At 33.9% G+C, this 12,938-nt stretch overlaps 2 protein-coding genes across 2 annotated transcripts; both read right to left on the bottom strand.

Annotated features, from left to right (window-relative positions):
• Nucleotides 1-284: 284 nt before the first annotated feature.
• On the bottom strand, nt 285-12,862 carry LOC143426283 (calcium release-activated calcium channel protein 1). Its single transcript, XM_076899633.1, is given in 6 exon segments — nt 285-1,217; nt 1,713-1,841; nt 2,805-2,867; nt 2,869-2,880; nt 4,363-4,556; nt 12,736-12,862. Coding segments are annotated over 6 exon segments (1,014 nt in total). The 5' UTR covers nt 12,821-12,862; the 3' UTR covers nt 285-686.
• Nucleotides 10,385-11,267, bottom strand: LOC143425994 (uncharacterized). The gene is made up of 3 exons (XM_076899096.1): nt 11,134-11,267; nt 10,785-10,959; nt 10,385-10,568 (listed from the first exon to the last, which is right to left on the bottom strand). The coding sequence occupies exons 1-3, from the start codon at nt 11,265-11,267 to the stop codon at nt 10,440-10,442; spliced, it is 438 nt and encodes a 145-aa protein (XP_076755211.1). The 3' UTR covers nt 10,385-10,439.
• Nucleotides 12,863-12,938: the final 76 nt, after the last annotated feature.

Below are 12,938 nucleotides of genomic sequence, written 5' to 3' on the forward strand. Positions count from 1 at the left end.
ATTCACTTGAGCACGGGGCGCGTTACGCGAGAAATGACGAGTAAACGAACGAAACCGAAAAAACTGCGAGTTATACTAATAGAAACGCATATTTCTAAACGAGATAAGTACATTAAACGCAGTTTGGTTACGAAGATTCTACGAAAAAAATAAACGTCTATTCTCGACTATTACTTTTCGAACCACAGATAAGAATATATTCAACAGTAGATCTTACCACGTTGTTTTTGTATATTAAGTCGCTATGCGAGAAAGGGAATGTTTCACGTTCATACGCACATCTGTTTTATAGAACGTCACTGTTCGATAAATGTGTAAATTCGCTGCGATAGGAGATAAACACGGGAAACAATATATTAAGTCGTTTGCTGAAAGAAACAGATGTTGTCCTTCAAACTTATTGTGTATAGGCATAATCGAAACTTCGCAAGAAACGGAACACATCAAGTCCTCTCCCACGTGATTCACAATTCAAATTTACGCTGTACACTTTATAAACAGGACAGTCAGTATTGGTACATATTTTCATTCAATGCAGTTTTTTCCCCTAATCTATTTTTGATTTTTTATGCCGGTTGCTTTATATACAGCTGTCAACATTGTAGCCTGCGATTAGATATTCATCATTATCCTTCACTGAAAGGCTATCACATTTGAAAACTAGCACAGGTTGTAGAGTTCATTCTTCAGACCACGTGCGTAACATTGGAGGTCTGTAGCAAATTCACACCGTTTCTACCCTCGACATCGGTCGATTCAATTTGTTCTTTGAGTAACTCCAGTTCTCTTATGCCAGACACAGTGACCTCATACTTATGGGCCACCAGGCTCCGGTAGAAGTGTATCGCGAACGCAAGGAAGATTATTAATACTGGTATCAACACGATGCAGGCGGACCAAGCGGCCACTTGCGAGAAGTCGTAGAACTTTACCCAGCAAAGTATAGCGATTTCCAATAGAAATAATAAGAGTCCTAGCAGAGTGGAGAACGCCCATGCCACCTCGATGTACCAGTGTAAACGTTCATGCGGCGATTCGTGCACCAAACTTATGCTATGTAGATTGCACACAGCCTCTATGTTTGGCAGGATACACGTCGATATCATTAGGGCCAACATGTGAACCGCGACCAAAAGTGTTGTGCACACAGCAAAGGCGATTAACATCTCCGATGGTACTTTTGTGTCGGAGTTTAGCTGCACTTCCACCATGGCTACCTGTGACAGAAATTCTATTTATTAGTACAATGTATAATATCCAGAAGTAGATTTATGATTTGTTTAATTTTAAAACAGAAATTTTATTTAATATTTTGCTAATACAAGTGTTTTGTATTGAATTGCATGATATTCTTATACATGATTATTAGAAAAGAATAGCTATAGAACTAGAAGACAAGAAAAATCATTTTTCTACTTTTATGCGATTGATATTGAATAGATTATATATATATAATTAACTACACTGCTTTTCAACTTTATTCCAATTATCATTATCGAAATTGATCAACTATATAAGTTAATCGTTTCGCTTTCGAATGACTTGTGCAATGCACTAAATCCTCTATTTTTAATAATGATATATAAGAAAACCAGAGATATGTAAGAGACTTTATTCACAGACAATACTACTAGAGTTTATTATTACTATAGTTGTGTTGCACGTGCAGTCTAGACTACCGAAGAGATGTATCAAAGAGATCAGTTATATACCATAGCGAAACCGGAAAGTAGGGCAGACGTCTTGCTCGACGCTTTAAGTTTTGCTCGGCTGAGCTGGAGTTTTCTCCAAGAGAGATAACCCGGTGTATGAAGGCCATCTCCCGACTGCGACATCTTTGACTGGTGAATAAAAAAGAAGAATATATATTTAGAGAATTGTAAAATTTGAACAATACGAACGAGTTATTGAGTGAAAGGTGTATGTTACAAAATTAAATAACAGCGGTTGCTCGTATAACGCGCTAACTTGTGACAAGTACCTCGGCTTCCCGCGAGCACAGTGGCCAATTATACGATCCAATTGAAACTTTACCGATTCAGATTACAGAGCAATGTAATATGACTACGTTAGTCAACAAAACAATTTCTCAAATATTAGTATGCGTGTGTTCTTGCTTCAAAGTAATATAGGGGCGACCCCTTCATATTATATCCTTTATACAAAACGTTTTCTCTCTAATGCGGTTAGAGAAATGAAGCACTCTTCTGTGTAATACAATACTTTTACTACACGGTTTCAATTCAGTGCAGGAGATATTAATGCATTCTAGTATTTAATGTACAATAGTTGGCCAATTGTTGATATGTACGTTTCATAAACATATTTCTGATAGCCTTAAAGGCAATATTGTATTTTACAGTATAATTTATGGAATTCAATCTTCATTTTTTGTACTGGTTTTTAATTTTATATGATACGTTAATTTTTAGATTTCTATGTAATTATTATATCATATGGGGTTTAACTGTACAATTTGTAAATCGAACTAAGCACATTTGGAAATATTATATATTACATAAATACTACATAAATTACAATTATATTCACTGTAAATCTGTGTTAGAAGAATTTTCCTTTTTAATTTTAATTATGTTAAAACTTATACCTAACTACTCTAATTAAATTTATTGTTTTGTAACATTAGCTAACAAAGACGCATTCATTTTGAATTCTAATTCGTGTTCGCGATGAATGGCAAAAACGTTAAAAATAAACCTGCGATAATTGCACATCCGGAGATAATCAGTGTTCGTATAATTGGCGGTCAACTGCACAAGCACGTAAGAAAGAAAGACACGTACCGAAAGTAGATGGCAATGTCGGTGCCAACGGGAGAACTTGCCAAAAGTCCCGTGTAGGACAAAAAACCAACGGGTGCTGAACGAAACAAATAATAAGGCAAATTATTGAAAAGCCTGGACGCAACGGAAGAATGAAAGTTCAAGTATTGATAAATTGATTACATTTGCGGGAGAACTGGCAAGCGACAGAGCGTCATAGACAACTATTGTTTTGTCCGACACATTGACCAACTAATAATACAATTCCCTAAGTAATTGACAAATAAACAATTCTGGTAATTTCCTAAATCTTATTAAAATTCGCCTCATTTATACTTAATTTAATATATATATATTAGAATTTCTGTTACTAATATAAAATTATTTTTGTTTAGACTATAACTGGCCTCGAGCACAGGAGGAGCGATAAATCAATTCCTTCGGCAGATTCGTGTGTGATGTAAGTACATTCACAGTTACTCTGTACATGACATTTTACGTGCCAAATCCTGCTAACGTAAAGGTGATAATATTTTACGTATTCTTGTTATGTACAAATCAAATTCACGGTCGAGGGAACTATTGTTAACGTCAGAATAATTATTTAGTTGGTAGAATTATGAGATTAATTTAAAGAATTGTGATTGCTTTCATTCGGATTTCAAGGATTTCACGAAATATAAGTGCACATTAGATATGTTTGCTTCTGCGGTTGAATATTTACAACGCAATTCTTATCCGGATAAGAATCATTTCAGTGATTCTCAGGAAACGCAATCTCGATACTTTACGGTTTCCCGATTATAAATTGCTAATTTAGCTACTAATTAAAGGCCTGCGTGATTTATGAAATAAAAATTAATTGATTCCTATCGTTGAAGTTCAATAGCGTGTGAAAAATATATATTTTTTAATACGTATACATTCTCGCTTGTAAATTATTAACTGGTCAATTAAATTTTACATTTGGAACACTAGAGAATCGTTGTTTAATTGATGTAGGCAATGGATGCAAGCCAATTTTAACTAATGGCAAATGGCATAAATTCGTAATATTATTATACATAACGGTTCTCACTTAGCAATCTTGCAAGCCACACTATTACAAGCTGTGCACAATAATATCAACATGATTCATAAAACAAGAATATGGTCAATATGCAGTACGTTCGTGGTTACTCTCTAAATAATTTTACATTACTTTTCTGACTCAATGCACTTTTATACACATTGCATTTTTCTCGTAGCACTGAATCTTAAGACGTACACAGAGCTTCCTCTATGTCGCAGTAGGAGCATCAATATTTGTATTACAGTGATAAGAAAATTAAATATGTGACGTTAAAGTAATGTCCAATAAGCCAGCATCCACCGTGCACCCGTAGGTCAGCAATATCATCCTGATAATCCGGAATATAAATGAAAGAAATTGATCACGCGTCGAAGGTGTGTAGATAAGAATGTACATGTACTGAGAAAACGCGACGAGACAGCAATATAACATCTAGCGTGACACACGGAAAGATAAAGAGGAAACGAACTGCGAAGAGATCAAAGAGACAAGGGGAGAACTACCGACCTGACAGTCGTGGAACCGCTTGTGGAAGCAGTGGCCGTCAGCGTTGCGCAGATGTGTGCGGGCCACGTGTACGTGAATCGGCAACTGCGAGGAGGGGAGTACCGCTCCACCCTCCGCGCCAAACAGTGAATTGCGTCCAGTGCTTGTCGACCATATGGACATCAGGCTCGACTCTTGTGCGGTTCTGACCAACGCTGAAAGAGAAGAATACATTTATTACACTATTCCTCTATGATCTCCAAATCGATACAGTATACCAATTTACAAAATTTTATGAATGCATATCGTTGTACTGGAGATGTGTAAATATTTGGAATTTAATTGAGTATTAATTGAATATTACAATTTTGATTCAGAATCATTACTGCACGTGTACTGAAACTAGAATGGTATCAATTATAAATCAGAGCCTTTCTTAACATCTTGAGTATGTTTACGATAAGTATCATGTGTGCAAGAGCACGCCCTCGCACCATTTGATGAGGTCATTAACCTGTTTTTTGAGTCAGAGAGTATCTAAGGAAGTTGGTCCTGAATCAGGGTTAGCCCTGTTTCTTGACCTGAGATAACTATTGAACTTGATTCTATTTTTCTGTAACAGAGATAGAGAATTAATAAAGAATTCTGTAACAAAATAATTCGTGTGAACATTTACTTGTGTATGCTTAACCTTTGCATTCAAAAAATCAATTAACGTCTCGTTGAAGGTGTAAACTTTTACTTTATGTTCATGAGTAAACATGTATCCGATACAAGATGTAGAATGCAGAAACATACAATTTCATTTTGGAAGTACTCAAAGTTCGCCTATAACTTTTCAATGATCGTTGATACAATTTGCGAGTCGTTGACAACGATCGAATGATGAGGGCGCTGCACGCACAGTGTTCAATTTCATTTACGCGCTATTAGGCAAATGATACATTTCCCGCGAACTCTGATTTAAACGCCACTCGAGGACGCTATTTCGTAATAACTATCAATCGAAGTGACTCACTACCATATATTTTTGTTACGATCGGTCATTGTACTCGGAAAGATCACAAATATATTGTTGCTAAAAATACAATGGAATTTAAGAAGATAATAATGTCTAGAATAAAAATAAACTGACCTTAAAATTAGCTATTGAATTTATCGAACATGAACAATTGAATACTAAATATCGATTATTCGTAAAGAAATTGTAGGTATCGATATTTTCGACAATTAAATCTTGAGCGTTGATTAATTATTCTGTAATTCATTGAAATTTCTCAAACTTGCAGGATGTATTCTTGTTGAGCTAAAACGCGAATTTGAAAATATTGAAAATTTCAATCTATAAAATACAACAAATAATTTCAAAGTGTAGCTCGTAATTTCGGCGGGTTTTGAAGATCAGTAAGTTGCATCTGAAACCAGTTTTTCCATGTAACTATTCCCGTCCAACAAAAAACTGCTGGAGGTTAGCACAGAATAAACATCGGGGAAAAAAAAGAGGTTCATCATGATACACTTCGACGATGCTTCTTTTTAACATGTGATACATGTTTAGAGCACATTCAAAAACTGTTTCAGTTTCTAAACATTAAAGGATAATTTCGATACGAAAAATTACAATAATATTTGGAAACCCAAGTTATCAACACAGTATAGCACATCTTAATTATCGTCATCAATCATACACATGAGGATAACCAAGAATAGCAATTAGAATCTACTTCTTTTATAAAGGAAATTGCATTTTATAAAAGAATACATTAGTCAGACGATACTTATATTCAAGAAAATGTAAGTATAAATTACAAGGCTAAAGCAAAGACATGTTTAAAAATAAAAATTTTCAGTAAGTCTTAATTTAGTTACATACTTTAGTTTGCACAAAATTCTTTTTAATTAGTTGTTTTCGAGACAGCGCAGAAATCAAGTTAATTCTAATTACACTCCCACAACTGATTCATAAATAGACACAGATATAAATATCTGGCTAATGGACGAAAATAAGCGGTAACAATTTTTTTTAGTTATAATTCTTTTTACACATTCGTACACACGCGTACATTGGTACACATTCCAATTGATAGTTGTCATGAAAAAGCCGTAAAGAATTGTCTACGTTCCTATTGGATATGTTGCAGCTACCATTTAGAGATACGTGCCAATATCACTAAAAATACAAGGACCGTAGAATGCGTAGAGAGCTTGTTGTAACAGCTCGCATACGAAATTAAATCGCGATTAAAGCAGTCGAGGAATAGCAATAAATGTTGCTGGTGAAAAAAAAAAAACATTTGATTCGCTTGATCTATTCAACGGATACATCACATCATTATGTAAAAAGGTTAACAAATTGCCAGGAACGTTGCGCCAGCACGTTGTGATTACAAATGCAAGAAGAAAAGGAAAATACGTTGTCAATTTTCTCAGAATATAATAGCAATACCATTCGAATGAATGTAATTTCATTCACAGACATAATGTAATCATGATTGTGTCATATACAGATTGTATAATAGATACAAGATACCATAGAAATGTAGACATTAAATTTGTACATCATGAATTTATTATTTAAAAAAGAGAATGTATTTGGGTTGAAATTAGAACAGTAGTGATTCATTTAAATACTACGGTATTGCAGGTTATGTATTTTAAGAATGTAGAGGTATATCAATGTGCGATTGTAAACGTGCAATTATATTTACCATTTTGGGGGCGCTCCGAAAAGTGTGCGGAGAAACGCGCGAACTCATGACGGAGATCAACGCACCACTCACTTTTTACAAGTTATAAAAATATGTTTAACGAATCAGCACATATAAAGATAAAATACTAATGTTTAATCTGAAATTGCAATAATCAAGTGATTTAGATATTTAAACACTTCGCAAGCAACACAATTACATTAAATGACAGCGGCGAAAGACACCAGTGTACTGAATAAGAACGCCGCGATACGGCATCGACGAACTTTCCCGACTAATGCCGAAGCGTACCGACATTCACCGACTGTTTTCAGCCATCTGTGGCAACTTAGACAAACCAATACAATTTTTAATTGAATAATGTATACATTCTTATATTAAATGTTGACTTCTTGGCGATATTCTATTTGAATTATCAGTTCTCTAAGAAAGAAGTTTTTTATGTTATAAATATTACTGATTACGATATGACACATCCATATAACATGCCTTTAAAGCAAAATTACACAAACGGTTAATTTTGTTTGAACAACAAAGTTGATTCAATGCAAAATGAATGCAAAATGAACAATATAAATTGCTATTCTATCAAAGCATCGAATCAAATTGTATTTTATATTGTTCACTCTGTTTTCAATTCCGTTGAAAATTATCTGTATTGTTTAATCAAAACGAATTATATAATTCTATTTTAATAACTACTTCAACTAATCTTTTTGATACAATAAGCGGTAAAAATATTTTTTTAATACCTTTCTGTTTTTGTTATAAATTTTTCTTTTCTACGTCTACGAATCCCATACATTCCTACTTGCCTTTCTTAATGTTAAAGTCCATTGCAATTTTCTAGTAGAGATAATACAAGGTTCATGTATATTCGATTCAAGGATTAATGTGAGACTGGTTTAGACACGCAGAGAATAAATTAGTATAGATAAGATTTCTTTACTTAGCACGGTTAAGTAACAGCAAAAATAGTTTTTAATTTTGTATAAACTATGTGTATACTGCGTAAACTAAATTTGCTATAGTGTTACACGCTTGAATTAGTTTTAAGGTGCTCAGTTACATCTTTCAAGGTATACCAATTATTTTAGATGCGCCATTGAAATTATGTGAGCGATGATATGTTAACAACTTATGGAGTTCATTACTGATATATGTCGTAATAAGTACAATTTGATACTACCAATTAGTATAAGATTTCCTTGAAGAAGTTTTGATTACTAAATCTCTCAAATTTCGCATACGATATCGATTGATTGTATTTCATTTCAATGCACGGAACATAGAAATTCGTACAATTGTTTTCATATCTGTAATACTATAATACCATAACAATAAGTATGATAAATGAATTTTATTTCAGTCAAAGTTTAGTGAATTAGAATACTAAGTTTTGCGTCAGAACTTAGAAGAACAAGTCTAGAAGGATAATTTTGTTACCAAATGCAAGGTGTACGAGAATGTCGCAGACGCGTAAGAATTTTTCAGCTAAATCGTGTTGAGATGCAAATTGGTCGTGGTTAGTAGGTAATTTTACTTATAGGCTTTTCATCGTGGCAAACATCCAGGACGTGGCTACTTCCATCGAGAAGAAACGTCTTGCCGGCAGTCATGGTCAGGACACCCCTAGCCTAGTTGCTGTATTACTATCGTCTGATCTATTTAAAACCTGATACGGTGAAAATTCGCTTTGCGGAAATTGTTCGTTTATTTTCTAGCTACTAACCTTGCTTTGACCAATATTAGGCACTTGAATGCATGACAAGAAATCACCAATCATAAATAAATATAGTGCATTTGGAATGGACGATATTTCGTTTGAAAATTTTGAGAGTTTCACATTGTAGAATCATACCTTTTTATACAAACATTTAGAATATTATACAGATGATTATTTAAAACATATAATCTATTACCTGTTATTTAGAAGATATCTTATTATTTGTTATCTGTTTTTCTTTTTAAGACAATTATTTATTAGCTATGGAGAATTTTAATGCATGTTTTGGTAGTCAAAACAATAAATCTGACCGCGAAATCCTTTGATTTACAATGGAGGCCGTTGCAGCGAAAGGTTAAGCTTGATTCATGGTAGGCTATAGCGAATATAAATGAATATGAACAATTCTAACTGAGAAATCGACCGCCTTGATAAAACCTTGAAAATGAATAATGTAAGTGTTACAAAAAATATACGAGTGCATCCGTGCGTGTAAAATTAATTATTAGATATTGACTCAGAGATTGGATAAATATAGATACATTTTTTTTTAGTAAAAAAGGTTTCCCTTTGTTTACTATGTAACACTTTGCCAAGCATCAAATGCAACTGCCCATCAGTTAGTACTTCAATAAGACAAATAAAACAAGATGTTTCGTAAGAGTAAAATGTCTTCATGGTATATTTGTGCAAGTTAACTAGTCGACAATGTTCATACATTGAACAAGTTAAGTGTTATGAGTGCGAAGATTAATCGTAATAAATTGCGTACAGTCGCTAAATAATACTTCGGGGTATTATTGTTCTAGAATCTCAATTGAAATGCTATTCGATCGCCATCTTGTCGGGAAATTTCTACAAATTCTTAATTGTATCATAGCTCAAGAATGCCGACCTTTTTCTAAAAAATAGATTTGTGAAATTGAAAAAAATTGTATACAACACGTACAAGAACGAATTAGAAAAAAAATTTGAAACATTAAATATTATAGTAACGTGATGTTGAAATAGAGAAGTTATCATCGATATCGATGTTTATAAGTTTCTAGGTCAAATGGAAGATATAACAATAGGAGCATGTAATCAGGAATTTGAAAGACTTTTTGAATCATTGAATAAATACGTACCACATATGGACAAATAAAATAATGATTTGATAAGTCAAGAAATTTCACAAATAGCATACATAATATATACGATAATTTTATTGATCCAAGTCCATTCATATCTCCACCTTACTCAACTTATACGCACGTTCACCATTTACGTTACACTAAATTAACATGTAAAGAGATAAAATATCAATTGTCCGGATTACTTACAAGAACTACGCTCAGCTCGTCGACGGGTTTCCATGCCACCAATCACTGTGCGCTTCGATTTATCAATTACAACTATTCACAGTGGTTTTTCAAAATTCTTCACCAGAATGCATACACAGGAGCACAAGTAAATTGACGGATCTTCGACACGCGACGATGCTTTTTTCTCGTTACTTTCTTAAGCCTTGGGTTAAGCCTTATGGTTCCCAATCACAACATGACGTTATTATCAATTGGCTAGCATTGAAATAGTACATAATCGATTAAATTTGTATTCATTCACGATATGTATTTCTATGATTCGGCTGATTCTACGGAGCATGAACATGAAATTGTGCCTTTTCACAAACGACACTGAAACGCGTTGGACAGCTGAATGCAAGCGTGAGGTGGCGCTAACTGTATCGTTAGATCGTTTTGATAAATGATTATTGCCCTCAATTTAGATGACAATGTGTCCCCTAATTGTAGCTGGAATATAACATGGATACACTTTTTAAGATGTAGTCGCGACGTAAGTGTGGAAAATCACTGATGAACATATAGTGAAGAAATTGAATGAAAGGAACGGTAAAAGAAGACCTGTGTCGTTGGGCTTTATTGTATTGAACTGACCACGGTACGGCATAGAATGTCCTGTCAGAATAAGACCGAGAGAAAGGTACCGTAGATGCCAAGCTTTCCTACCTTCCAATATTTTCTCCAGGCCAGTACCTTTCGACACAAAGCTTTTCCAGGAAGACAAAATTTCCACGCGGAATAACCTGGAATGTTGTATGCCAAAAGGACATACAGATAGTATGGTATAGTATGATTTGGTATAAGGGTGCCGATTATGAATCGATATGTCAAAAGATCGATTCTTTTACATTAATAGTATATTTCAATTTATTCTAGAACAATAAAAATTCGAATGAATCTAATTCTTATAATCTCAGAACAAAACATATTTAAAATAATGAATTAAACATTCAGTTCAGATACTCCAATAACAGATAACAATATTTAAAGTTTAAAATATGTGTGAGATTATTACAGGTTAATTAATAGTCTATATCTTTGTTTAAATTTGGAGTACGAACTACTGTTCCAGGTTAGTGGCTTCAAAGTATAAACATAGTATACACGGTTTCGGTTCCGCATGGAACCTTGACTCAATTTTCTACACATAGATTAATGGTACACGCGAATTCTTTACGTAACTAAAAATCGAGAAGATACAACTTCCTCCAGACTTATTTTCCGCTTCGAGAATTTCCAGATAAAAATGAATTGGTGGTAAATTGTTTAGAGGTACAAAGGGAAAATGACTCAGTTACGAGCATACATAATTGCTTTTCATACACAAACAGATATGACAAAATGAATTGATTATATTTATATATTACGTAAATATAGAAATTCTATAAATTTATACGTATATTTAATAATTACTAAATAATACAATAAAAACTTGTATAAATATTAAATGAATATTTTTAAATGAAACGGTGTTTGTTAAACTTTGATAAATAAACATGACTTAGCAATACATATGTATGTACTATAGATGACGTAAATAGGTGAAACCGGTCAAATAGCACGAAGTATGAGCATAGTAGAAATATAATTTTAATTTGCTCCTCAAAATATTACGTTACAAATTTTTAAAAATATACTTTGTTTAGTTAGGTTTTGTTAGTTAGGTAGAAACAAGATAGTGTGACAGAGATAGAGTGTTAATAACAAGAAATTAAAGAATGACGAAAAATGATACAATAAGAATTTGCAGAGATTTTTCACACGTATCATTCTAATTGTATTGTAATTATTATAACCGAATAGGCAATTAAAATGAAATCAGCGTTCGCAAATCTATGTCGTTTATAGTGAAACATGATTATAAGAATTCACTTACTGAATGGAGATCTGACAGCGGTAAAATCTCTTAAACCTCGGTACCGGTGAATGTATTCCGTCATACAATGTGTTTGCTTGTTGAGAACGCCGGCACAAAACGCCGATAACGTATCGTTTGCAATGGATCTGCATTCTTCGATGCAGACGCGATCGAATAATTATAGTCGCATGAATCACTTTTTTTTGTCGAAATTCGACTGTGAATTGGACAAAGGATGATTCTTCGAACTGTTACTTTCGCGTTTATTCAGAGAAATCGTACGCAGGAAATCGCGTACCACTTTATCATCCTACGCCATGACTGATTGTGCGATGACTCGAATGCGAGACATCGATCGAGGTCGAATGCCAGCGATAGTCAATATCGTTACCAGGTAACACCGGAACCCTTCGGTAGATGGCGCAGACAGTGTCTAAAAATGGCGGCACACAATTTAATTTTGGACTCCCTTCTACGAAATAAACTCGCTATTTTCTTATAATAGAATTATGGATCTATATACACGAATAAACACGGTAATCATAAATCCAAAATTATCAAGATTAATATGATATCGACGTAAAATAGACAAAATTCTAAACAATTAAGGCGATTAGTGGATCGTTAATGTTGATTGATTCAAAGGTTACGTTGTCTAAATCAAATCACAAATTCTAGTAACTGCTGTTGCCCAAAGTGACAGGATATAATAAGTTATTGTAAAGCTATCAAGCAACGCCACAGCTAGAATTTACTCACAAACTGGCGCGTATTTGAAATTGTTCAATCCTACGTTGCATTGTTCGCAGCTCACGCGGTCGTTCGCGGAAGAAGAAGAGCTCATATCTCCTCTACGAAGGCAAATATCAACAGTCAACACGACGGAGATAACTGAAACAATTTTCGATTGATTTTCGCTCTCCTACGGTGAACCTGAACACAAAAGAGGCAAGGTGGTGGGG

This window comes from Xylocopa sonorina, chromosome 8 (assembly GCF_050948175.1).
Source record: "Xylocopa sonorina isolate GNS202 chromosome 8, iyXylSono1_principal, whole genome shotgun sequence".
NCBI classification, from domain to species: Eukaryota; Metazoa; Arthropoda; class Insecta; order Hymenoptera; family Apidae; genus Xylocopa; species Xylocopa sonorina.

Excerpts from the sequence above, each read along its gene's own strand:
- LOC143425994 (XM_076899096.1), bottom strand. The coding sequence starts at position 11,267 with ATGTGTAGAAAATTGAGTCAAGGTTCCATGCGGAACCGAAACCGTGTA. Across the intron at positions 10,960-11,133 it reads TATAGACTATTAATTAACCT|AATCGATCTTTTGACATATC; the intron begins GTAATAATCTCA and ends TTAATGTAAAAG. Across the intron at positions 10,569-10,784 it reads CCTGGAGAAAATATTGGAAG|CTACAATTAGGGGACACATT; the intron begins GTAGGAAAGCTT and ends GTTATATTCCAG.